At 38.6% G+C, this 27,369-nt stretch overlaps 2 protein-coding genes across 12 annotated transcripts in view; one reads left to right on the forward strand and one right to left on the reverse strand.

Moving 5' to 3' along the window:
- The window catches only part of LOC147514426 (uncharacterized), a 45,338-nt gene extending 20,136 nt beyond the window's left edge, over nucleotides 1–25,202 (reverse strand). Inside the window, exons 1-4 of one of the 3 annotated variants that reach the window (XM_086583002.1) lie at nucleotides 24,930–25,202; nucleotides 24,762–24,837; nucleotides 24,012–24,101; nucleotides 22,488–22,575 (exon numbers count right to left, since the gene is read on the reverse strand). The gene's annotated coding sequence lies outside the window, so the exon portion shown is untranslated. The other 2 variants (XM_086583010.1, XM_086583006.1) reach the window with 2 other exon arrangements.
- Nucleotides 863–27,036, forward strand: LOC147514429 (uncharacterized). 9 transcript variants are annotated; one of them, XR_015207947.1, is made up of 9 exons: nucleotides 863–1,811; nucleotides 1,923–2,425; nucleotides 9,319–9,395; nucleotides 14,969–14,988; nucleotides 15,079–15,157; nucleotides 15,269–15,304; nucleotides 15,396–15,473; nucleotides 25,945–26,051; nucleotides 26,228–27,036. XR_015207947.1 is itself a non-coding variant. In XM_086583024.1 (9 exons), exons 3-9 carry the CDS (start codon nucleotides 9,338–9,340, stop codon nucleotides 26,282–26,284), a joined length of 405 nt encoding a protein of 134 aa, XP_086439150.1. In that variant the 5' UTR covers nucleotides 863–1,811; nucleotides 1,923–2,425; nucleotides 9,319–9,337; the 3' UTR covers nucleotides 26,285–27,036. The 9 variants fall into 9 exon arrangements, 1 of the variants encoding a protein (XP_086439150.1); XR_015207959.1 differs by having other exon boundaries at nucleotides 15,079–15,126; XR_015207963.1 differs by lacking the exon at nucleotides 9,319–9,395 and adding an exon at nucleotides 21,039–21,128 and having other exon boundaries at nucleotides 15,074–15,126.
- Nucleotides 27,037–27,369: the final 333 nt, after the last annotated feature.

Consider the following 27,369-nt stretch of genomic DNA (forward strand, 5'->3'; position numbering starts at 1 on the left):
TTGCATTATGTTCTTCGTTTCCTTATGGGGATTTGGGTTGATCACCTAATTTAAAGTTGTGGACGCCAAGAGAAATGCTCCAAGCAATGCAAGACTCACCCAATTATTGATACGCCTACCGTTTTCAACTCCCTCGACCCTTCTAGCTTACCACCTTTCAATCTCAAGTTAAAACCCGGATGCCCTATAATGTTGCTTTCGGGAACATAGCACCTAAAGATGGGCTTTGCAATGGGACACCTAACTTATGGTGCTTCAAATGCTTAGTAAAGTCCTTCAAGCCAAAATTTTGACCGGAGAGAAAGATGGAACCGGTACTCATCCCAAGAATATCTCGCTCCCTCAAATACTGAGTTGCCTTTCAAACTATCAAGACGACAATTCCACGCTCGACTAGCTTATGCCATGACAATTAATAAGTCGCAAGGCGCAAATGAAATATGTTGGCATTGATTTGAGGACACCGGTTTTCAGTCATGGGCAACTCTATGTGGCCATGTCCGGATGTACTTCTTCAAAAAGAATATCCGCTTTTTCTTCCACCTAATACAAGAAATTGTACTACAAATGTCGTGATACCCGTAAGTTCTTTTCTAAGGACATCGATACCAATGAGAAAAGGCAAGTGAGAAATTAAAGAATGTTACTTTTATTGATTTAGAAAATAAAGAATATATTGTATCCATATATATGCTATGTAAGTTTTATGATAGTTTTTTTTTTTTTTTGTTGATGATAGCGTGGATACTTAAAAATAAGAATAGAGATTATTTTATTTTGAGAACCACCTCTTTTTGTAAACAATATGCTAAATGTATCAAGTCTAAAAAATCATGTGTATGTGGTTTGTTTTTGTGTACCAAGTTAAATTGCAATAATTTTTCAGCGACATGATTGTAGTCTTTGCTCTATGGCGGATTTATCTATATGGTAGCATAATGGTGTGAACAGTATGCATAGAGAGGAGAATGAGAGAAATGAGGAACTCGATAAGTGGGCGTGGAGTATTTATTTTATTTTATTTTTCCCTTTCGTTACTAGAATTAGCCCCAGGTGAAAAATTATGCAAAGTCTTCTTTAATGTTTAATGAGTTGTCTTTTAGTTTTAGAAGTAATTTGTGTTATGTATAAATATGAAGTTATATGTTTTGGTATGGTTGATCTATGAGAATTGTATTGTTTGATTTTCGTGTTATGACAGATTTAGGTTTTGAAATGTTGAAAATACAAAGGAGACTCTCTTTGGATTTTTTTTTTTTAAAAAAAAAAAAAATGATGATGCTCTTAATTGAAGACTCTCTCCCTTTATTTTCATCATTCTCATTCTGATATGTATTAAATTAATGAATGTATAAGAGTATGTGTAATGAGTTGGTTTGTGAGAAATGAAATGCATAGAATTGCAATAATTAAACTCACTTGAGTATGCGTATGAAATTATTATGAAGTATAAAACTGTTGGAAATGGTTATATCATCGATACAATGCTACCATAGAGATGGTCTCTCTTGGGGTGTTGTTCAAAAGTAATGTGTCTAGAGTGCCGACTGGCACGGGCATTCACTAGTCAATTCAACTTATTGACCTGCCTTCATCTAGTGGGCAAATGAATGGTTCATCTGTCCTTGGTAAGGAGACTGAGACATTCCATTCATAGTAAACAACGAGAGTACAACGTGGAAAGATCAAAGATACCATCTATCCACTATGTGACACTTACTACTCCTTTACTGATTAGAAACTACCTGCCAAGGGAAGTGTTCCTGACAATTGAAAGTGGCGGGATTGCTCGTACTGTAATGATGTCAGAGGTTAGTGAAATGTTGTTGATAACTTCTGCCTTTAATCTATTTTTTTTCCTCTTGCACTACAGAAGTGTTTCAGGCTAATATCTTGTTTTCACTACATAATTTGTTCTGCAGGTGAACTGTGCTTCTATATTTCATATTGATTCTACACATGACTTGGGTTTAGTGTTTCACGTGAATGGATTCAGGCCTAGTGCTTCAAAGTTCCCGCGTGCAGAAGCATTTGCAGCAGTGGCGAGGTTCCACGAGAACAAGTTTTCTCTATCTGAAACACTGACGTTCTATTTTGAGATTTGTTTGGGTCGGATTGAGTTGGGCCTCTACTTTTAATAATGGGTCTATGGTGGGACTAATGTATGACAAGTGAAATAACCCATGAGATTGTGCTGGAAAAGAAAACATGTTCTAGAAAATCTATGGGATAACACTAATTAAAAGAAAAACAGATTTAGTGGACGCTTTTCATTGATGGTTTCTTTTTCTTCTTCATGTAATCATACCAAGGTGGAATTCAAGCATCAAGGGAGTTGTATTGCTAAAGTTTTTATTGAAGAAGAAAAGTAAGTCAAGTTGATTATTGGCGGATTTGAAATCGATTTCGACTAGACTTGATTCAGGTGAGTTGATTCTCGTGTTTTCTCTGCTAAAATTGATTTGGAGTTGATATGTTCTAAAACTTAGAAACTTGGGTTTGTAGAGTTTGAAGTTATGACAAATAGAATAACTTAGTTTTGTTTATCTTTTCTTTTGTAGTCTATTGTGCTAACTTGTGTGGATTTGTTAGTAGGAACTAGGTTTTGAGGTTCAAATAGAAGTTGTAGAACTTCTTTTTTTTTTTTTTTTTTTGTAAAGGGATTAATAGGGTTAGGCAAACCCTTACCTGTATTAGAATCTTAAGTATATCATTCCTCTTACATCATTTGGTACGAGTTCTGATAATCTAGAGTCTAGAGGTGGCCCATTACATACATATAGATCGTCAACAAAGTTCGGTAGATTTGCTAGGTAGTCCGCGCTCTGGTTTACTTCTCTGTAAACATGAGTGAAGATAACTTCTTGCAATCATAAAGTCTCATATCTGATGGCTGCTACAAAATTACAACAGTACCATGGAGCTGCTTCTTGGCCTTTGAGTATTTGTGTAGCTCCCAAAGAGTCTGAACAAACTACTACCTTGTGTAATCCTTGCTGTTGGCATAGTTTTAATCCCACTTCAATGGCTTTAAGCTCTTGAATTAGTACTGATTTTTTATGACCTCCTCCTGCATAGGTTAGAAGTACATTTCCAAGATGATCAATGCATATTCCTCCATAACCGACATTATTCTGCTTCACGGAACCGTCTGTGTTCAGTTTGGTGTAACCCGAGGGAGGTAGCTTCCATTTACATTGAATTGGAGTCTTCGTCTTGAATTTTACCTGAATGTCCAGTCTCGTCAGCAGGCTTCTAATCTCTGCAGTGTTCATGATCGTGTCTATCCTAATTCCCAAATAAACTTTCATTTCCTTGAGAATAGAACTAGCTACATATTTCCAACTGTTTGAGCAGTTTTTGAATCTTCTTCCATTCCTTTCTTTCCAAATGTGCCCTATGGTGGCACATACATACACCTTATATATTTCTGCTAGTGGTGTTTGTTTTCTGCAGATGTTTATGATGTCACACCACTTGCCATTAGCATCTTTCACTACCCTTCCTAACCCAATTTCATGTTTCACTGCTGACCACACTTTCTTTGTATATTGGCAATCAAAGAACAAGTGTTTAGAGTTTTTCCTTGCAAACTCACAGAAACAACAAGAAGAAGTTGTGAGAACTTTCTTATGTATAAGCCTATCTTGTGTAGGTAGGCTTCCAGAAAAAAGCTGCCAACCATTGAAGGAGTACTTTGGTTGTACTAGTTTTTCCCAAACCAATTTACACTAATTAGGTGTACTGCGTTTCCTCCTTAGTGCTTGATATGCTGCCATACTACTCGATCCTTAGGCAAGTATTCATTAATATCTGTTGCTAGACCTGCTGCTTTCAGACCTGCTGCTTCAGGAAGATTATGAACAAAATGATTCCATTGTCCATTTGAGATAAGTATACTGACTTTTGTATTCAAAGGGAAAGTCCAAGCATCCTTAGCTTCCTGAGAATTGATCAATGAATCCTCCAAACACCATGGGTCATGCCATGGGAAAGTCTGTTCCCCTGTTGCTATGCTATATCTGAGAAGTTTCACAGCATGTTTTATGTTATTAAGGATACATCTCCAGGTCCATGAGCAATCCTGAGGCATTGACATGGTTCAGAAAAACTTTTACTTGATGTGTTCCGCCCAAGTCCATGTGATCCATAGTCCCGTGTCTTTGCAAGCAAGCTTATAAATAAGGCCACAATAGGCTGCTTGATTCCAGATGAGAGGGTCTTGAATTCCCAAACCTCCTTCCTTCTTTGGATATTGAATGTTCTCTCTATTTGATTGATGCATCTTCTTTCCCATTTGAGATCCACTCCATAAGAACTTTGTGCAAATCTGAGCTACCTGATTCAATACCCCTTTCGGAAGTATGAAGGTCTTTGCCCAATAAATATGGAAAGAGGCTAACATTGAAATAATTAGCTGTAGTCTTCCAACATGACTCAGGAATCTATTTTTCCAATCCTCCACCTTCATGGTTGTTCTTTCAATCAAGGGTAAGCAGTCCTTGATACCTATTCTTGTTGATACTAAGGGCAAGCCCAGATATTTGACAGGGGGAGCAACCAACCAGTTGCATGCCCAAGATTTGAGCAAGGTGAGTACCATCCTCATAAGAAATGCCGCCAGTAAGAATGGTGGATTTGGATAAATTCAGGTGTATTCCTGTTGCTCGAGAGAATTCTTCCAAAATGAGTTTCAAAGCCTTGATAGAATCCCTCGTGACCTTTAATAAAGATTAGTACATCATCAGCAAAACATAAGTGAGTGATCTTGATTCTCTTACAAGAAGGATGAGGCTTAATTTCTCTTCTATTCAAGCCAATTTGTAAGAGAGAATTGAGAGACTCCATGACAAGCACAAATAGGTAGGGTGACATTGGGTCTCCATGTCGCAATCCTCTTTTCCCTTGAAAAAAACCCGGTGGTTCTCCATTAAAGATAAGAGAGTATTAAGGAGTAGTGAAGCAAACTTTGATCCATGTCTTAAGTCTTTCAGGAAAATTCAGCTTGTCTAACATGAAAGAGATTGAGTCCCAGTGAACTGAATCAAAAGCTTTATGCAGGTCCACTTTTAAAGTACATCTGGGGGTGCCATGTTGCCTCGAGTAACTTCTAAGCATCTCATGAGCTAAGAGCAAGTTGTCTTGGATGCTTCTTCCTAGAATAAAAGCAGATTGACTAGGAGCCACTAAGTCATGAATTACATGCTTAAGTCTGTTAGTAATAACTTTGGTAAAGCACTTGTAAATGACATTAGTACAAGAAATAGGTCTATAGTCACCTACTTTCGATGGATTTTTCACTTTTGGAATTAAGCAAATGAAAGTAGAGTTTATATATTTCGGAATTAAGGAGTGAGAGAACATGTATTTGACTGCATTGGTAAAATCTGCTCCCACAGTGTTCCAGCATTTTTTGAAAAAGAATGCATTGTATTCATCTGGTCCAGGTGCTTTTATCCTCAATATCGAAAAGTGCTTCAAAGATTTCAGCTTCTGTAACTTCCAATTCTAGTCCTACCTTTTGATGTTGTTGTATAGTGCCTGTGACTTCAAGGTTTTGAAAGAAATGCTCACTTACTTCTTCATCTTGTTGCCCCAATAACTCTTTGTAGAAGTTCAAAAACTCTGATGCAACTTGTTGAGTATCATTGAGTCTTTCTCCTTGAGAGTTCTCCACTGACCAAATGCAACTTTTACCTTTCCTTTCTTTTATGGCATTAATAAAATAGGCATTACATCTATCCCCAAAAACCATCCAATCACAATCAGTTTTATGCTTAAGGTTCACTTGCTCCATTTTTTATAGATCCACATACTATTCCCGAGCCTCTTTCTCCTTATGAGCCAGTGTTACATTGACAGGATCTTCTTGAAAATGTTGTTGTAGATCATACATATCTGCTCTTGCTTCATTTATTCTGTCTTGAAATTTAGAAAACTTGCTCTTTGACTACCTTTTCAATACTTTTTTCAACTCGGCAAGCTTGGAGTAAGAATGAAAACTGGTGTGCCATACCATTGCCTTTCCCAAACAGATGTGAGAACTTCTTGAAAATTAGAGTGCATGTACCATATATTGCAAAATCTAAAAGGAAAATGCACTTTCTTTGATTCATACCAATGTACAAGCACAAGAGAGTGATATGATATTCCAGGTGGCGCAAAAATAGCTTCAGTCCTGAAGTGGGTATTCCAAGCTGTATTTGTAAGGACTCTATCTATCTTTGACATCTTCCTGTTTGGTCCTTCTGCATTGTTTGACCATGTGTAAAAGAAGCATGAGAATTTCAAGTCTGTTAATCCAATGGTGACTAAGCAATCCATGAAGTCTTCTATCTCTTTCGGATGAACTGGCTTACAACCAACTCTTTCATTAGAGTACAACACATTGTTAAATTCCCCCATGAGGCACCATGGTAAGGTCACTCTATTCTGCATTCCTTTGATAATGTTCCATAGAATCTTTTGACCATTGAGTTCATTACTTGCATACACAACTAAGAGTTCATACAAAACTAAGAGTGCATACTAAAACATGTACATGCTGCTTACTCTCTGCAGTCTTGATCACTTCTAGGTAACTTGAATCCCAGCAAATCCACACCCTACCATTAGTGTCACTGTCATAGTTCTCTATATAATTCCAGCCTGGACAACATATATTTATAATAAACTCAAAACCATCCTTCTTAACCTTTGTTTCAATTAAACCAAAAAGACTTAAATGATTCGCTAATCTGTTGTTATTTATTTCCTTTGCCTTCTGCAGTGAATTAATCCCTCTAACATTCCATACTGCAATTTTATTCATCATTTGGAAAAATTAAGAGGATTTGTTACCTGCCCTCTTGGGCTTTCCCTTATTCTTCTTCTTTTTTGCTGCTCTCCTTGCTGGTAAATCTGAAGAATCAGGGAGCTCTGAAAGTTTCTTAGATTTTACAATAGTTCCTAGAGCTGGTGGAGAGGTTATTAATCCTGCAACTATTTGCTCTTCTTCTTCTGATGGTATGAAAAGTACTCTTTCTCTACCTCCTCTTCACTAGTAGAATAACTATCCTCTTTATACTGCTCTCGTGTCACTTCATAATTCATTCTATCCTCCATATCTCCTTCAATGAGGTCCTCAGCATCGTCTTCATTATAAGCTACCATTTTTGCAGCATCAAACTCTGTCCTTACCTCTTCAAAAGCTTCCTCTTGATTATCATTTAGAGTAACAGTGAATGGGATAACAGCGGACCTATTAACTTCATTTGAATGTTCAAAAGCTGGTTCATCTTAGTCTGTTAGCACCTCAAATTTATTGACTGCATAGAGTTTTTCATAAATAATGATTTGCGCTTCTTCTTGTATATCATCTTGTGCCTTCTCAGAATTCAGTCCCTCTATACCCTGAGTATTGAGAGTGTCTTGGTCACCTTGCTTGTCTCCTTTAGTCTGATCCTTATCCTTGGTTATTATCACAGGTGTATTCTCATTCTGACCCTCAGTAATAGCTTTTCCATGATCATCTCTCAAGCAACTTGTTTGCCCCTGGGGAGCAGTTGTTTTAGGAGTCCATCTCTACTGAAATTTCCTTTGTTGTACCATCTGTACTCTTACTGGCTTGATTATAGGGGCAGTATTAGTCATAGCTATCTCTTGCTTGTCCTTATTCTTTGGACAATTCTCATTTGAATGTCCAAAGATGTTACACTCCTAGTCATAGTCTAAACTTATGTCAATAAAATCCCCTTCTCCAAGTTTCACTAGAATAAAGGATGGGAATCCAAAATCAATATCAACAACCACACATACTCTTGCATAATTGATTCTTGTTCGTTTTGCAGTTGCATCATCCATGCAAATTGGCTAACCTAGTAAGCTGGAAACGAAATCAATCCCATTTTTTGTCCAGACCTGTTTTGGTAAATCTATCTTGATCCATATAGGTAGAGCCTTAATCTTATTTCTCTGTCTTTCTACCGCGGTGACCAAGATCTTACAACAAATATTCTTCCCCGCTAAGAATAATGGACCATGATCGATTACAGTTTGTCTATCCTCTTCATTAAAGAATTTGAAGTAAAACAAATCTTTATCAACAATCATATCAAAACCCCCCTTCAACTTCCATTGTTTCCACTGCATCTTTTACAAAGGGGTAAGATAATCGTTTTTCTACAAAGAAACCGACAACATAGTCCTTCCATAGTTCCAAACCTTCTTCCAAAATATCAACAAGTACTTCATCTATACCATCACAGAAGTTAGGATATACCTTTTTGAGGTTTGGTTGAAGTCTGGAATTTTTGCTCGAATTGAAAAGAGAACTCCATGACCGTACTCCTGAAGAGTTAGGGCTTGAAGGTTGTGTTCCATTTCGACCGCTTGCACCACATGAGAGTTTGGATTTTCGGTGGACGAGATCCCACCTCCCTCCATGATGATTTTACTCTGGAGTCAACGACAGTTACCCACCGGAGAACATCAGTCAAACAATGCCAATAATGGCAACTTTCCCTCCTTCAGGGTTTTCGAACCAAAAGAAGTAATAAAAGAGGAAAAGACCAAAATACCAAAATACCCTTTGGTTTCTCACAATCGCTCATATCAGCACAATTGACCGAAAGACCGAAATACCCTTTGGTTTCTTACTTAACTTTGATATGCAATTAGATTTGTTTCAATCCAATATATATAGAAAAAGATACAACTGTTTTAGTACAGCTATGTTAACTAGGATTTTCCATCCCATGTTCTGTGTTCAGTCGACTTCCTTAAAAAATTAATGTGGAATTTGCTTGATTGGTTTGAACAGAACCTGTAGACTTTCGAGTGCAGTTTTATATCTATTTTGGTTTGTTCCATTCTAAGTTATATTGTGAAAGTTATGACTATTTTAGTTCAGAGTGGTGAATTAGTACATGTACTGGTAGTTCAGCAGGTTCAGTCAACGTCTGTGATTTTCTGAATAAAATTTAGCTTTTAAGGTAAGTTGTAGTTCTTTGAGTCTAGTTTCAAACCCAATTGGATTTGTCTCTTTCCAAGCTATATTGAGAAAGATACGTTTGTTTTCGTTCAGGGTGGCTGATGAGACATTTTTCTAATTTTGTAGCATGTTTAATTGTGTTTTGTGGATTTTTAGTTATTAGTTTGTAAAGTTAATTATTATTTATGTGAATTTAGTTATTAGTTTGTTATGTATCGAGAAACTAATTGGCCTCTTGATGAGAGGAACTATAAGTCTCGATATATGAGAATCACTCATACCAGCTTTGTGCTGACCCTGTTATTATGCTTTTCTTGCATCGGGGGTGCATTCATGTTGGAGCGTAGAAGGTGAGCAATACCAGTAATGATCGAGTCGAGATTCGTGTACTTGTTGGAGAACCAACAATTTGGGACATTTGGCGGTTAGAGTTTGACTTTGGATAATTTTCTTATCTTTTATATATTTGTTAGTTAACTTTTGAGTTATAAGAAACATTGTAAACGAGAACAATAAGGGTTTGTAATATATTTTGGAAACTTGAGCAAAGATGTTGTTCATGTAATAGATTTAGAGACGTTTATATGTATCTTTGGTGTATTGTATAGGTGTATTATAATGATCTCATTTTGTAAACTTGTTACTTGACTGTTCTGGCATTTGTTGAGACAGTTAAGTAGCAAGGTTCTCCGATTCATTATATCTTGGGCTGGTTAGCTAAGATATAATGGGTTGGGGGAATTACAGAAGGTGTTTATGATTTTTCGACAGGTAAAAGCAAGCATTGCCTTGGTTGCTAAATATAAAGGAAGAAACTAAAATATGTTGATTAGGTGTTAAACCTATAAGCAGCCTATTGCCTATTATGTATTTCCCATATATTAAGTTTGCATGTGCACGACATGTGTCTATACCTCTATAAATAAGTAGGTGGTGTGTACGGAATAAATAGACTTTTTTCTCTAAACTATTTTCTTTTCTCTGTTTTCCATTTGGTATCAGAGCCTCCGCAACCCTAACCCTAACCCTAATCCACCAGTCAGCCTTGTTTGCTGGAATCTTTCTAGGAGGCTGATTAGCCACATGTAAAAGGCAATCAGCACTCATTTCTTTCGTTTCTTTTTTTTTCCCTATCAAGAGATTCCTATGATGATCTAATATAGGGGTCAATCATCCACTCTTGTCATCAAATATTCGTGTTTAGGTGATTTGTGATTTATTTGCCTGTTCAATATGGCCAAGGACGATGAGCAGCCAACTCCTCTCCCTCCCACATCTGAAACTGGTGTGTACAATCCAGTCTTAGTCGATAATCCTAGTCTCCAAATCACCACAGTAAGGCTTGATGGCAAGAATTTTCTGATATGGGTGCAGTTTGCTAGGATGTGTATCGTCGGCAGAGGTAAATATGGGTATTTGATAGGAGATCCAAAAGAGCCCACTTCTTCTGACAAATCCTATCCCAAGTGGTTCTCTGAGAACTCACTTGTGATGTCGTGGCTTGTTCATTCCATGCAGTCGAATATTGCGGTGGGATATATGTTCATGCGAATAGCCAAATAAATCTGGGATTCAGTCCACAACACCTATTCACAGCGCCAGAATAATGCTAGAAGTTTTCAACTTGGCACAGAAATCACTTACCTCAAACAAGGTGATCTGTCTCTTTCTGAATATTATCCAAATTACGTGCAATTTGGGAAGAAATGAATCATTATGAATCGTTTCTTCCTTGGAAAGATATTGAAGATGCATGACTTTATGCGACGTTGATTGACAAGCAGAGAGTGTTTCAGTTTTTAATGGGGCTAAATTTAGAGTTTGAGTATGCTTGGGTTCATATCCTTAATCGGGAACCGTTTCCAAATCTGAGTGAAGCCTACTCATTTGTACTTTCTGATGAGAGTAGGAGATCTTGGCTACCCCCTCTTGTTTCTACTGCTGATAAGTCAGCCATGGTCTCACAATCTGTACGCCTATCACATAGCTCATCTAGTGCATCTTCTCCACCTTTGCTCCCTATTCCAGATCGTAGGAACTCTTCTGGTACCTCACAAAAAGGTGGTCGGCTTCGGTGTGAACATTGCAACAAGTGGATCACACGAAGGCCACGTGTTGGACTCTTCATGGACGACCTGCTCTCCCACCTCATTCTGGTCAGCAACGTTCTTCTCAAACTCGGTCTTCTGCCCATGCTATCTCTCAATATGACACCACTTCTCCCGTTGCTCTTACACATGAGGACATTGAGAAGGTTCAAAAGTTTTTTTCTCAAATGGATAATGCAGCTCCTACTCCAATTTCGACATTTGCTCAGACAGGTACATTTGCATCCGCAAATAGTGTGACGACCTCAAGGTATCCAGTATGGATTATAGATTCTGGTGCTTCTGACAGTATGACCGGTATGGCATCCTTCTTTCGGTCTTATGGAGTTTTATCTGGTCTAGATAAAGTGCACCTTGCAGATGGTTCTCAGTCCTCTATTGCAGGGAAGGGGCAAATTCCTCTTACCCATTCCCTACCACTTACTGATGTGCTCCACGTTCCTAAATTAACTACAAATTTAATTTCAGTGAGCAATATTACGAGAACATTAAACTGTCGTGTAACTTTTTATCCATCTCATTGTGTTTTTCAGGATCTGGTGACATAGAAAGTGATTGGCATTGGACGGAAGAAGGAGGTTTATACTTGTTGGATTTACCGAGTCTCTTGTCCATGCATGTTCTTCTCAAAGTTGATTGTCTAGTGAGAATAAAAAAGGTTGATGTGATGGCATATCCGCCAGGTCATGTTTCATTCGGTTATCTTAAGTACCTTGTTCACCGCTATTTCAACCAAAGTGTCCTTCTCGAGTTGAGTTGTGAAGTGTGTCGCCTTTCTAAGCATACTAGGGTCACGTATATCCACCAAGTATTAATAAAATTGCAAATTCTCCTTTTGACCTTGTGCATTCTGATGTCTGGGGTCCTTCCCCTGTCCCCTCGACTTTGGGCTTTCGTTACTTTGTCTTATTTATTGATGATTGCACTCGTGTGACTTGGGTGTACTTGATGAAAACTAAAAATGAGATGTATTCCATCTTTCAAAAGTTTATAGTGATGGTTAAGACGCAGTTTGACAAGACAATTAAAACAATCAGATCTGATCAAGGGGGTGAATATATATACTTATGGTGGTGTCAAAAACTTGTGTGACGAGTTGGGTATTATGCATCAGTTTTCGTGTGTACAGATGCCTCAACAAAATGGGCGATCTGAGAGGAAAAATCGTCATATCCTTGACTTAGCTAGAGCCATATCAATTGGGATGAATGTCCCGAAGATTTTTTGGGCGGATGCTATTTTACAGCTGTGCAAATGATCAATCGCGACACCTTCTCACCTCTTCTATTCAAACGCCACAAATCGCTTTATATCCTACTTCTCCACTTTTTCTAATTCCACCCAAGGTTTTCGGGTGTGTATGTTTTGTTCAGAATATGAGTCGGGATTGTACCAAACTTGATCTACAATCGTTGAAATGTGTGTTTTTGGGATATGCCCACTCTCAAAAAGGATATAGGTGTTATCACCCACCCAGCCGTCGTTTTTTGGTCTCTATGGATGTCACTTTTTTTTAGCATGAGGCCTATTTTCAAGGAGCGGTTGAGTCTCCGAGGGAGTGGTTTAACTCCATGGTGTCTGATCCGCCTCTTTTTCTTGCTGCATCTATTCCACTACCTGTTATGTGTGAGGATTCCCCAGATACTGAATCTGCTCCCACTTCCGTCTCCAATGATGGCCTACCACTAAAGGTCTATGCTTGCCGCGAAGAACAGATTGAAGACCACGCCCTTCCATACCGCCAAGTCACTTCATCACCGGATCCGTAAAAATTGAAGTCCATCGCCCTCATGAATGCCAAGTAACTCCAGCACCTAATCCTATGCTGGACTTGAATGATCGTCCTATTGCTATACGCAAGGAACGTCGTAAGTGTACATATCCCATCTCCAACTATGTTTCTTATCATGACTTATCACCTTCGTATCATGCATTTCTTACCTCTTTGGACTTCGTCACTGTACCAACAAGTGTTTCCGATGCTTTGTCTCACCCTCAATGGAGGGATGCAATGAATGAGGAGTTGCAGGCACTTGAAAAAAATCAGACTTGGGAGTTGGTGTCTTTACCTCCAGGTAGGAAAGCGATTGATTCGTTTGGATTTTTCTGATGAAACGTAATCCCCGATGGCTCTATCAACAAATACAAGGCAACGGTTGGTTGCTAAGGGTATGCTCAAACACGTGGGGTTGATTATCGTGAAACCTTTTTGCACCAGAGCCAAAATTGATACTATTCGTGGTACTTATCTCTCATTTGCCGCTTAATAAATCTTGGCCTATGTTTCAGTTAGATGTTAAGAACGCATTCCTAAATGGAGATTTAAAAGAGGAGGTATATATGAGAACTCCTCCTGGTTTCTGCTCCCCTTATTCTGATGGTATGGTATGTCGCCTTAAACGGTCATTATATGGGCTCAAGCAATCTCCTCGTGCTTGGTCTGATCAATTTGGTAATGCCATGGTGGCTTTTGGCTATGTTCGGAGTCGAGCAGATCATACTCTCTTTCTTCACCATACTCAAGGTGGCACAGTTGCTCTAATTGTGTATGTAGATGATATTGTTATTACTAGTGACGACGCTTCGGGTATCCAGAATCTTAAGGATTATCTCAGTCAGCAGTTCGACATAAAAGACTTAGGTCTTCTTCGGTACTTCTTGGGTATAGAAGTTGCTCATTTTGATAGTGGTATATTTATCTCTCAGCGTAAATATGTTCTTGACCTACTTACCACTACCGGTCAATTAGGTGCCAAGCCTGCTGAGATTCCTATTGAGCAAAATCACCACCTAGGCGATTCTCAAGCAGGGAGCTCTTTACCGATGTCGGCCAAGATCAACGTCTTGTGGGAAAGCCGATTTATCTCTATGACTCGTTCCGATATTGCCTATGCGGTCGGTGTTGTTAGTCGGGTTTATGTACTTACCTCATACACCTCACGGGTTGCGATTATTCGTATTCTTCGGTATTTAAAGGAACTCTGTGTCGGGCTCTTCTTTTTAGTCCAATGGTCATCTCCGCAGATTGAGGCATGGACGGATGCCGATTATGCTAGTTCTCATGTCGACCCGTTTTGCTCCCTCGGATATTGTGCGATGGTTGGTGGTAATCTTGTCACTTGGAAGAGTAAGAAAACTTGATCGCTGGTTTTCGTTCCATGGGCCGAGGTGAATTTCGTGCCATGGCTCATGGGGTTTGTGAACTTATGTGGTTGAGGAAGCTACTCTCGATTTTCCGTCTCTGTCTCTTTACCTCTTTTTTCTATATTGTGACAACAAATCAGCTATTAGTATTGCCGCCAATCCAGTTTTAGCATTTAATCGCATCAAGCATGTTGAAGTCGATAGACCATTTATTCGTGAGAAATTGTTATCGTCCGATCGCGACCGTTTGTTCCTACTTCAACAACTTGCCGATGTGTTCACCAAAGCAGCTTAGCCACAATGTGTTTTCATCTTCAATGACCAAGCCGGAATGTCCGATATCCATGCACCAACCATGGGGAGTATATAATCTATTGCCTATTATGTATTTCCCATATATTAAGTTTGCATGTGCACGGCATGTGCCTATACCTCTATAAATAAGTAGGTGGTGTGTACAAAATAAATAGACTTTTTTCCCTAAACTATTTTCTTTTCTCTGTTTTCCATTAAACCTACACAATGCAATGAGCAAGTTAACTGTTTAGAGAAATGACAAAAAAAATAAAAAAATACCATGTGAATTCACTAACCGAGGAGAATATTGGATTTTTTAGTAATACTATTACTACTGTTCATTGTGTATAAGTTTCAAATATTAATGTTTAGGAATTACTCTATGTAGATTTGGTACTAATTGATTTGTCTTGTTTTTTTGTTGTGATGTTGATGACCTGAAATCCAGACACTTTGGACTCTTTGTTGGTATGACTCATGCTTCATATCTTGTCACGATTCCTCCTATATATCATTAGGCATGTTCTAATATTTTAGTTCTTTTCAATTCTAGTGCAGTACCAATGCTCCACTTAGTGCTGCCCAAATGCTAGGGGAACTGAGCAGGTTTAAGCTTCTCCATCTGACGGACTTAATTGTAATACTAACATATTATATGATGTGAATTATATCTTTTATGTTAGATTATTCCTTCTCTTTTTTGTGGTTGCAATTTGTTTCTCTGAACATTTATTTTGCTTGAGTGTAGACTGTAGAGTGCTTAAGCCGCGAGGCGTCTATGCTGGTATATATTGCAGTGGAACTTTACCCTTGTTTTTTGTGTTTTTTTCATTTATTCTGCAAACTCAACTTAGTCAAGTTGTTTCTCTTTGCAGATAACTTATGGCAACCCAACAGTGAGGATTCCTCATATAAACTGAGCAGTATACAGTTGGAAAGTTATATTGTACTACGTAAGCATTTTTTCTTAAAAGGACCTCTTTAATTATTGAGTTCATTGATGCTCTACTAGTACTGTTTTTGTTTTCTATGGCATTACAAGTTAGAGATTTCCATTTGCATCTTTATCTACTGATGAGTGAGTGTGTGATAATGTGAGTTAGTGCAAAACACATAAATGAATCTAAATAAAACAGAGAAGGAAAAGAGTAAGAAAACATACTTAATTAGAGTCAATAAATATGGATTGATCTGAAGAGTTTCACTTTCTTTGGATTGTTTGAGATGGGAGTCCGTGTGAAGTTTGATTTATCTATCCTTTCCTATTGAGAGCAAGTCATTAGCAGTGTTAGGAGCTCTCAGTTCTTTTTATTTTAGTACTCAAAGAAAACTGAAGTGTTTGTATAACATGCTAGTAGGTTAGTAGCCTTATTTATACTAATTTGGAATTACTATCCGAGATTGATGAGCCCAAACAGGGAATTATGTTTTCAGAGGCTAACTTGCTTAGGTGACTACTGCCTTTTGTTGTTTTGGATAATCAGAAAAGACTGGGTTATCTAGTATTCCTTGGTCATCAGGAGTCTCTATGAATTGTTGTCGAACTCTTTGTCCACTATTTTCACGAGGTCTTATATTTGCTTAGGCATCCCCTTATTTATCTTCAAGATGTGTGTCATGTTTTCCACTAAACAGGTGCTTGTCTTGTTATTGTTACTATAGAAAGAGAGACAGTAAAAGTTGGGTCTCAAAGTGAGACCTATCCTCTATTTATAATAACAGAGTTACAATGTACATAGGTTGGGCCCAAGTATAGGCCCAATAGGACTAATATTACAATACTCCCTCTCAAACTGGTGCGAAGATATCCAATAGACCCAGCTTGCCAATGAAAGCGCGAAGATCAGCAGGACCCACTGGTTTGGTAAGAGTATCAGCAATCTATGCCTTAGTCCTAACAAAGGACGGGGAGACAATCCCAGAACGAACTTTCTCCTGCAGAAAATGCACATCAATCTCTATGTGCTTAGTCCACTCATGTAGGACTGTGATGGCAGCTTGATTGTCATAGTGAAGTACGGATGATCCAGACTGTGCAAAACCAAGCTTTCCCAAAATAGATCGTAACCACATAATCTCACAAGTGCCCAAAGCTAGGGCACGATACTCAGCTTCAGCAGATGATCTGGAGACAACAGACTGCTTCTGGCTTTTCCATGAGATAAGGTGATTCCCATGAAAAGAACATAAGCCGGTAGTGGAACGACTGTCAATAGAACCTCCATAATCAGAATCAGTGTAGCATTCTAAGGGACCCTGTGAACCGGCTGCATAGAAGAGACCTAAGCCAGGGCAAGACTTTAGGTATTTTGATAATATGCTCCCATCGCATCCATATGAGATTGACGTGGAGCATGCATGAACTGACTAACTCTGCTCACAGCATAGGCAATGTCTGGTCTAGTATTAACTAGATAAATAAGATGCCCAACAAACCGATAAGTCGATGGATCGACAATAATGGTCCCTAAATGCAGAACTAACCTACCGTTAGGCACCATAGGAGTAGAAACTGGTCGACAACCCAGCATCCCTGTATCAGTCAGAAGATCTAGAACATACTTTCGCTGAGATAAGGAGATTCCCTTGGGACTACGTGCAATCTCAATGCCAAGAAAGTAACGTAGAGGACCCAAGTTTTTAACCTCAAAAGAGTTCCCAAGGGATTCCTTAATTTGTACAATGCATGATGCATCGTCTCCTGTAATAATAATATCGTCCACATATACAAGCAGATAAGTGTGGCCCCCAGAGTTTCGCTGAACAAACAATGTGTAGTCTGAGTGGCACCTGGTAAATCCATACTGTAGCACAACCTCGCTGAATCTACTGAACCAGCCTCGTGGTGACTGCTTAAGCCCATATAAAGACTTACGAAGTCAACAAACTTTCCCAGCATACTCCCCCTCACCACGAAAGCCTGGTGGGGGATCCATGTAAATTGCCTCGGCCAAATCTCCGTGAAGGAAGACATTCTTCACATCCAACTGATGAAGAGGTCAATCATAAGAGGCAACCAGGGAAGTAAGAAGTCGAACAGATTTTAACTTGGCTACTGGAGCAAAGGTCGCACCAAAGTCACGTCCAGGTACCTGTGTAAATCCCTTAGCAACCAAACGGGCCTTATATCGTTCAACTGTACCATCTGCCAAGTACTTCATTGTAAAAACCCATTTGCATTCAACAGGGCGAGTCTTGGGAGGTAAAGCAACCATTTCCCAAGTCTGATTCTGCTTAAGGGCTGTCATCTTAGCCTGCATAGCAGCTACCCAATGTGGATCTGACTGAGCCTCAGAAACTGATCGCGGTATCCAAATGGAGGAAACCGAAGTCATATGTGTCTGACAGGAAGCAAATACACCCTGATAAGAGACAAACTGCACAATATGATGGTTAGTGGAAAAACCGTATTTGTCTAGGGGATGCCTGGTCCTGGAAGGAAATTGAGGGGGCTCAACAATAGGAGAATTAACAGAAGCAATTATAGGGGAATCAATAGTAGGAGCAATCACAGTAGGTAGATCACTAGAAGGAGAAGGAATGTTACCTGAGGCAGTGGGCAAATCATGAGCATGAGTAGGAATGCGACGGGTATACACCTGTAATGGTTTAGGAGGAGGGACCACCAGAGGAGTATCAAAGACAGAAACAGGGTAAACAGCGAAAGACGCCTCCTCTGGGGAAGACAAAGGTTCCTGCACAGATGTATAAGGACAAAAATATGCACTATGCTCAACAAATGTGACATCCAAGGTATGATAGAGGCGACCACTAGGTGGATGATAACAACGATACCCCTTGGACATAGGGGAATACCGTAGAAAGACACTGAATGGATTTATCATCCAATTTGGTCCATATAGGACTCTTATCATGAACATATCAAACACAGCCAAACACCCGGGGAATAATGGGAAACAGAACACGACTGGGGTATACAACCTGAAGAGGGGCCTTACCATTAAGAACTCTACTGGGTGTGTGGTTTCGAAAGGTAGGCGGTAAGAACCGCGATAATGCGTAGGGATCGAGGAACATGCATACCTTGCAACAAACACCGAACTACATCTATAAGACTCTGATTTTTTTGTTCAGCAACACCATTTTGCTCAGGTGTATAAGGATAGGTCGATTCTTTGAAGGATACCCCCGTTGGTTAAGCATCCAACAAATTCGTTGGAAACATACTCCTTCGCGATTATCGAATCGAAGTCTGCGAACCACGATATTGAATCGAAGTTTTAATGGTCAAGAAACCGAGTGAAAACAGGGGAGAACCTCAGATTTCTTGCGAAGTAAATAGATCCAAGTACACCGAGTATGGTCATCTATAAAGGTCACGTAGTACCTATGGCCAGAGAGGGTAGTCACAGGAGAAGAGCCCCAAACATCCGTATGAATCACATCAAACATACAAGGAGATCTAGAAATGCGAGGAATATAAGAATTACGCACATGTTTAGACAAAGAACAAGTATATATCACAATGAAAAGAGTATTTTTGCATGCTTTTATTAATTTAGGAAATAAAGTACATAGATATTTGAAGTTGACATGGCCCAACCAAGCATGCCAACTTTTCAAAGACTCAGTAGAAAACAAATAACGGGCTGACACAGGCAACATACTAGCATACAAACTCGATACTGGTGGAACAGGTACTGGGACAAGGGGGGATCTCCAAAGTAGTATAGTCCTGCATGCTCATAGCCTTTGCCAAAAATCTGCCTCGTACTCAGGTTCTAAAGATAACAAGAATGGGGTAAGAAAACAACAGAATACTGATTATCTTTAGCAAGACGACTAACAGATAATAGGCTAAGTGCAAAGTGAAGAACATGTAAGACTGACTCTAAAGAGAGATAGCAGGATAATCGAACAAGACTTTACTACGGGTAATAGTGGTGTATGAGCCATCCGCAAGGCAGACGGATGTGAAAAGGGTGTGCTATCAGACAATAATCTAGACTCACCAGTCATATGATCATTTGCTCCGAAATCAAGGACCCAACCAGATGGAGACGGGGAATGAACATGGAACGCAGTAGGTGTACCTGTGGTAGCAGTCATGGCAGAAGTACTAGATGTCCCCTCACGTAGAGACATAGCATGCATAAGCTGATCAATCTGTCTTTGGGTAAAAGTCCCAGAATCCTCAGAAACTCCCCCTGAATGATGACTACCAGAAATATCAGCAATAGCTGCACTACGATGCTTGCTGCCTCCTAAGCCCCTCGACCCCCTCTTGGGATGAAGCTCTGGATGCAACTATCAATAAGGTGGACACTGCCCTTGCAATGATCACAAAAGCGTCCACGAGTGTTCCGGATGGAACAAGAGAACGAAAGCCACCGAAGAAGACCCCGGGGAAGTAGTAGCAACAAATGCCATCGATCGTGTGAGAAGACGGTGCATCGTAAAACCACCGGAGAAAAAGTTATCCTAACACCGCGGCCATGTTTTCTAATAACGGCATACGCCTTACCAAGAGATGGAAGAGGTGCAGTATTAAAAACTTGAGTACGAATGGCTTCAAAATCAGAGTGAAGACCAATAAGGAACTGATGAACTCTCTGCTTCTCCTCACGCTTCAGAAAAGCGGCCATAATACTAGATAGGAAAGTGTAAGCAGAAAGCTCCTCCCAGCGCTTCTTCAAGTACCCAAAGTAAGCTAAGACAGAAAGAGCCCCCTGTGTAGCCTAACCCAACTCACGATAGATCTCATAAATTCGAACCTCATTGTTCGTAGTAGCATACATTTCAGAGAGAGCAGCCCACAAACCATCAACAGTCTCATAAAAGGTAAACATCTCATAGACATCAGGCTCCATAGAGTTTAACAACCAACTTAGAATCATACAATTGGTCATGGACCAAGTATTGTAGGTAGGGTCTGTAATAGTTGAACAAATCATCTTGTTGGGAACAAGCCAATCCATTTTCCCTTTGGCCCTCAAAAATAATCGAACAGAGCGAGCCTAAGAGTGGAAATTCCACCCATTAAGAAGAGCGGTAGTAATTTTCTTCGAAGAAGAGAAATTATTCAACAAGGAGACATTGTCCATACCTTTAGAGTCTTCATCCATCATGATAAGGGATACAGTGCAAATGATAGTACCTTGATGTGAGAAAAAATTTGAGAATCGCCGGAAACCTACCGGAAAAATGTTATAAACGCCTAAACCCACCGAAAAATAAAGACATTTCGGATGATGAGCATTTCAATGGCACAGTCAAGTTTTAACATGCGTTGTTGCCCGCCATGAAGAAAGAAGGGGTGGGCTGGGGTGGGTGGTGGCTAGGGTTTGATCTCCTTACTTTTCTCTTCCTCGCTTTTTTCTCGATACCATGTAGAAAAGAGACGGTAAAAAAGGGTCTCAAAGTGAGACCCATCCTCTATTTATAATAACAGAGTTACAATGTACATAGGTTGGGCCCAAGTATAGGCCCAATAGGACTAATATTACAATAATTATGATACTTCTTGCTATATTAACATAAATTCATAAATATTATAGGTTATAAATTATGCATCCAAGTACTATCCTCAAGATGAAAATGAAGATAAACCACAAGGCTGAAAACATTCATGTGGGTGATCGACTTTGGTAGGGTTTTTTTTTTATTATTTGGATTTGGATTAGGCTGATTAAATTTATATGTATTAGATTGGAAATGTGTTATTTACTTCATTATGTTTTATGATTAAGTACAAATATATATTGGTTATCTAAGGGAATGAAATTAGTACTTTATGAATGCTACTTGAAGTTTAATCCCTTTACTTTTTTCAGTCCTTAGATTAAGTGAAGGACGTCATGTACAAAGGAAGAAGCTAAGTGGCATCCCCTTGTATCTCTCTCTCCCACAACTAACCTGACCTCTGTGGAAGAATGAACAGCAAAACTGATAAACATGAGACCCCCTTAATAATAGCCAGCTCCTCCTCAAATATCATAAGGCTTGGGCATATGCATTGACACCCTTGTATAAGCAAATTCAATAGAAACATCTACCTGCTTGAGTGTTTGGTCTCATCCTATATAGGTGTGAGCTAAACAACAAGATAGTCGGCGACTTATTAGCTAAGTTTGAAAACTTGAAACTACTACAAACGCACTTAAATGACAATATATGACATCATCTAATACAATATCCACTTACAAACACATTTGAAACTACTACTCATGTGCACACGTTAACAAATGAACCATTAAATTCTTAACAAAGACGCCTGTGTATGGGTCAGTACTCGGTAACAAAGACGCTTAGGCCAGGGCCATTTATAGTGTCACTAGTATTTGCCCGTGCCATATAAGACAGATACATCGCGCTTCTTCAAATACGGACGCGAATCCGCCTCCCATACGGCAAGACGATATCGCGTTTGGCGCCGACCCCCAAGACGGCAGATAGATATCGCCTGCTCAAGGCCGACAAGATCCGCCCCCATACAAAGACAGATACCGCGTGCCTTCGGTGCATCCGCCCGATGATCGACATATACGCGGCGCCGGCTTTGGCACCCCCGACACACATCCGCCCCTTACTCATGTTTCCAGAGTACGACACAGATACGCGCGCCTTTGGTGCCCCCGATGCACATCCGCCCCCCCCCCCCCCTCTACTCATGTGTCCAAAGCCCAACAGCCCATAAAAGGTCAACCCAAAAACAGTCCAGGCCTTTTCTTGGGTGGGGTGGGTGAGGTGAGAAATTTTTTAAACTCACCCCAAAAAACTTGTTAACTCACCCTAGGAAAACAATCTAGTGGCTATGGTGAGGGGTGGCACGACCAAATATCACCTTATGAGGTGGAATTTGTCGTCCCATTCCTCCCATCTTTGTTATATAGATATATTTTCTGATTTGGCTAGTGATAACTCACTGTACTTAGATTTGTTATGCACATTTTGTTGAACAATCACTAATGTATTTCTTTTCAAACTAAAGTAAATAAGGATCATACCTTTAAAACTTAATTACTTGGGTACTCACCACCAACTTCTGTTTTTCCAAGTACAACAAGACTCCACGTAAAAGACACCAATATATCCCTTCAGCGTACACAAAGAAGTCTCATTCATAGAAGAAGAAATAAATATATCTCAAGGTTCAAGTAAATTTAAAACCATATCCCAAAGCTAATCTAATGAAAGTCCATAGTTCAGCAACCCATAACAATTCAACCTGATCGAACTCAAATTTTAAGCTCCAATATATAACTAACCTACTGAAGAATTCTTACAATTAAATGGGGTCTCATGCATGCAACTAAATGGGCCACGCTTAGTAGCTAGTCTTAGTCTAGTATCTAATCCTTAGCTACAAAGATAGTAACACAATAAGGGCAATTGCTTAATATAAAGTAGTACACAGAATGTCCAAGGGAGAAGAGCGCGTTAATTATCACTCCTAAGCAATCGTAGTAACAACGTTTTTTTTTTGTAAGTAACAATCATAATAACAACAAGATGAAAAAAATAAATAACTTTCAATAGTTTTAATGCTATCAAATTTGATTGGGTCTTCCAAATAAGAATCAATGATTGAGGTTCACTGAACTACAAGACACATGGTGCTACTATAAATCGAATCTACAATATACACTATGGCTGTTTTTACAATTCAATTTATCTTACAGGGAGTTTCTACAACAGGCCATACATTTACTACCAAAATCTTTACTAATCACAAAGGAACAACTACAACATTTAACAAGTAGATTCGTAGCAAAACCCTAAAGATTATCATAATATTAATATTAAAAAACACATAAACATAGAAATCCCCATATATTTCACAAAAATAAGCAATTTTGTCAATTAATCAAACACATGAATATCCAAATGCATCAAAACCATTCAAAGGAAAAATGGGTAAAAAGAATTACTTGCTAACCAAGCTTGTTTAGAAATCCCCAAAACATTTCAGTGGGTTATTAAGTCGAAGAGAAACATCAGTAACTTCTAATCGAGAACCCCTATGTCAAAAATAAGACATCTTTGAGTTAATGGCATAGTCTAGAGTGTAGTTGGGGATGAATAAAACCAAATCTCATTTAACCCATTTCTTACTCTTTAACTTATCACTAATTATTTGAAAATAATCAACAAATATGTTGGGACAACCCTGCATATATCTATATCTGTGGTCTTTAAAAGTATCGAAAGGGAACAAACAAACTAAAAATCTTAAAGCTCTTTGACGCATAATCAGACTCCCATTTGTAACATATTTCACATGTTAACTTATCCATTAACCTTATTGACCATTTATCAAAGTTCCAAGATGTGGCTGTAATATTGGTATAAGTGCTTGTTCATTAGCTAGAGGTGAAGTAAGCTAGCCTTTACTTTAGTACTTTCTTGCTATCCTTTAAAAGGATTAGCATATCTTCAGAAAGAGTGAAACAAAATAAGACCTCCAATTCAGGAGTATCAAGTAGGATGAAAAAATTGAAATTCAGTAGAATGGTAAAGGAGGAACTCACCAGTGGCTAAATTTCACCAATGGTAAAGGAGGAACTCACCAGTGCCAACAAATAACTACCATAATTATCTTTGTCCTTTCCTTGCCATTGCTACAAAACAATTAACTCAATCATAAATATAATAATGACACTTCTATGTTTCCAAGAATTTCAATTTTCTAATGTTCCAACATCCTATAAATCTCCTTAGCAATTAGAATAGACTAATACAACAAAAATAGTTAAAACAATGCAAAAACAGGATTACGCAAATACAATATGAAACAGCAAAACCTCACACCCCATAGCTAGTAGTGATGAATGCTAGGTCAGTATTCTAAAGAGCTGTCATTTTCCCACGAAAAAACGCATTGCACTGAAAAACTTGAACTCAATCATAAAAAAATTAGAACACCCATTGCACATCATTAATATTCTTTTTCTTTTCGCTAAATTATACTAGTATTGCATGTTGTGAGCATTTGACAAAACAAAGTTGTATGGCATTATACTGTATAAATGTATCTCATCCAACTCCGCACACTCCAATGTGAGCAAATTGACAGACTTCTCATATTATTTTTTTGAGAAAAACTAACTTTTTAATTTAATTTGACAAACTTCTCATATAAAATTGTCCAATCATTCATAACTTCCCCTCACGCATTTGACTGAAAATCAAACTTTACAAATATTATGACTATAACTAAATTGGGTATTAGTTAAAACTGAACAAAATCACCGGCATAATAGTTGAAGAAAACAATTTACCTCAATGTGTCAACAACCACGCAACCCAAGTTAAACAACATAATTATTACAACATTCAATCATTGAATTTGATACACTGCAAAATTTCAAATGCTCATTTCACATTAGTACTCAGTCCACCCAAAAAAAACATTATATACTGTTAGGGTTTTAATGGAGAAAAGGAACCTGAAATTGGAGAAGAAGAAAAGAGAGATTATGAAGGCGCGATTACAACTCGGGTTTTTTGTGTCTTTGAGAATAGAATATGATGAGGGGCGTGGGAGGAGAAAAGTGGCATGAGTTTTTTCTGGTGGAGGAAAGTGGGCGAAGGGTTTTTTAGTGAACCAGCTGGTGGTTGCTAACCCTTGACCGATATAACATCGCCAAAAACCAATATAACCAGTCACCCGGTTACATGGAGTGTGCCCTCTAATTTTGTTGTGGACCGGGCGGTTTTCTCTTAACCCAAACCGGTTCTTGGGTTGGAGAGTGCCCTCTTAGGAACTGGAGCGTGTATTTAACAGTACCCTAAATAAATTCAATGGACAACTTGTTGACATTTCTTAGAAGTGGCTCAAGCAGAATAACCCGTAGCTAGAGGCAACAGATTCACAGAAGATAGACTCGACACAATATCACAAATTTGCCAAAAAAAAAAAAGGTCCTATTAAATACACGCTCCAGTTCCTAATAGGGCAATCTCCGACCCCAGAACCGGTTTTGGTTAAGAGTAACCCATCTGGTTTACTAAAAAATTAGAGGGGCACGCTCCTTGAAACCAGGTGACTTTGTATGCAGGTTTTTGGTACTATTTTCTTAGGTTACTAACAGTGTAAAATACCTACGCCACTTTCTCTTCTCTCCTTCTCCCACCCCCGCCGCCTCCTCTCCTTTTTTTATGTTTAGACTACTACCGGCATAAAAAAAAAAACAGTCGAGTCTCCCACCAAACAAACAAACTCACCCTAAAACCAAAAAAAATTCCCGAGAAAAAATAGTCAAAATGAGAAAAAAGAAGCGAATAAATAGAGTTATGCAATTCGAGCTTACTACAAACATAATCAATCCATTAAAGTAAGATTCAAAACCGTTTCTTTCTCCTTTCATTTACATTTATCAACTTTACTTTATTTCAATTCCATATTTAGTGTGATTGTATATGTGGAATTGAAGTTTTGTGATTTCGTTTTTGGTGAAACAGTTGAGCAAACGGAGAAACTAGTAGTTGCGGTTATGGACAAGTGTTTAGAGTTTTCGCTTTGTTTTTTGGAGAAATTGGATTTTGGTAGTGGTGATTTGAGTCTTCAGGTATCCATCCACATTTCGCTTAGTAGGTTTATTTTTCTTCTGTTTGTTTTCTGCTCGATTTGCTCACCATTTTAACTTGTTGTAAGAAGTACTGAAACAAGAGCACTTTGTTTTTTTTTTTTTGCAATTCTTTCTTTTTGGGTGTTTGATCACTCACTTGTTTCATTTCATTTCAGGGAAGTTATTTTCCGAGGAAAAGGGAACTCTGTCAGGGTATGTACATTTCTTCTTAGTCCATTAATAGTGTGAGCTAAATTTTTTATTTAGTCCTGCTAAATTACGATTTTGCATAAGAGCGCTTGTGTTAATCTCAATGTGTGGAACTGTGGTACCATTTTTGAATTAAAGGAACTAGAGGGGGTCTATTAGGGTGGCTATGCGCATGTGCCTCTAAGTTTAATCCTAATACTCCAGTTAGTAATTCAAGAATGGACTAGAAGCCATATTGTTTTTGCACTTGCCATTTCTGGACTTCGCACTAAGTTTACTTCCTGAGACTTGAGAGTATTAAGCATGAGATCAAGTAGTTGGAGAAGTAGCAACAATGCTGAGAACCTGTTAGCAACTGTGTATTCTTTAACGGCCCGTTTTAGGTATTTTCCTAGATCTCATCTAACTTTTTTTAATGAGAGAACGGTGGGGGTGGGCGGATATTGGCTCGGCTGCCCTTTGGACCAAAATTACCCTTCACAATATACCGGTTTCCTTCTACGTCCTCTTCTGAAGCTTACCTTTCTTACATTCTTATTTCCATTCATGTTCCCTCCAAACGATTTTACCCTTCTCCTCAAATTATTGGATTAATCAATTATAGTGTTTAGACACACACACACCTCGTGATTGTCTGTCACACATCGTTTCAAATGACGCCGTGTGCGTGTAAAGTACTGTAAACTGAGATGAGAATTCTCTGTCATGCTTACAATTATTTTACTTGTTAAATTTTAAGTTAACATTGAATTGTTTTCTTGTGGGTGTTGTTTTTCAATTTTTGATAAATAGTATCTAGTTGTTGAAAATTGCTCAAAATTTTGGTGTTCAGTTACTGAAAATTGTATTTGTAAAACTCAATTTCAGTATCCCTAATTTGATAAATGGTATCTAGTTGCTGAAAATTGTATTTGTAAAGCGGTAACCAGTTACCGAAATTAAAACTCAATTTCGGTATCCAGTTACTAATTTGATAAATGGTATCTCGTTAATGAAAATTACTCAAAAACTTAGTATCCAATTACTTAACTATATTATGTTAGGTGAATTATCTCATAATCATAACATGTGAAAACGATTGAGTTTGAAGATTACAACATTGCTAAAA

This window comes from Coptis chinensis, chromosome 2, assembly GCF_015680905.1.
Source record: "Coptis chinensis isolate HL-2020 chromosome 2, ASM1568090v1, whole genome shotgun sequence".
NCBI lineage: Eukaryota > Viridiplantae > Streptophyta > Magnoliopsida > Ranunculales > Ranunculaceae > Coptis > Coptis chinensis.

Coding starts and splice junctions, on each gene's coding strand:
- LOC147514429 (XM_086583024.1), top strand. CDS start 9,338: ATGATCGAGTCGAGATTCGTGTACTTGTTGGAGAACCAACAATTTGGG. Junction 9,396..14,968: donor ACAATTTGGGACATTTGGCG/GTTAGAGTTTGA, acceptor CCTGAAATCCAG/ACACTTTGGACTCTTTGTTG. Junction 26,052..26,227: donor GTGGTGATTTGAGTCTTCAG/GTATCCATCCAC, acceptor ATTTCATTTCAG/GGAAGTTATTTTCCGAGGAA.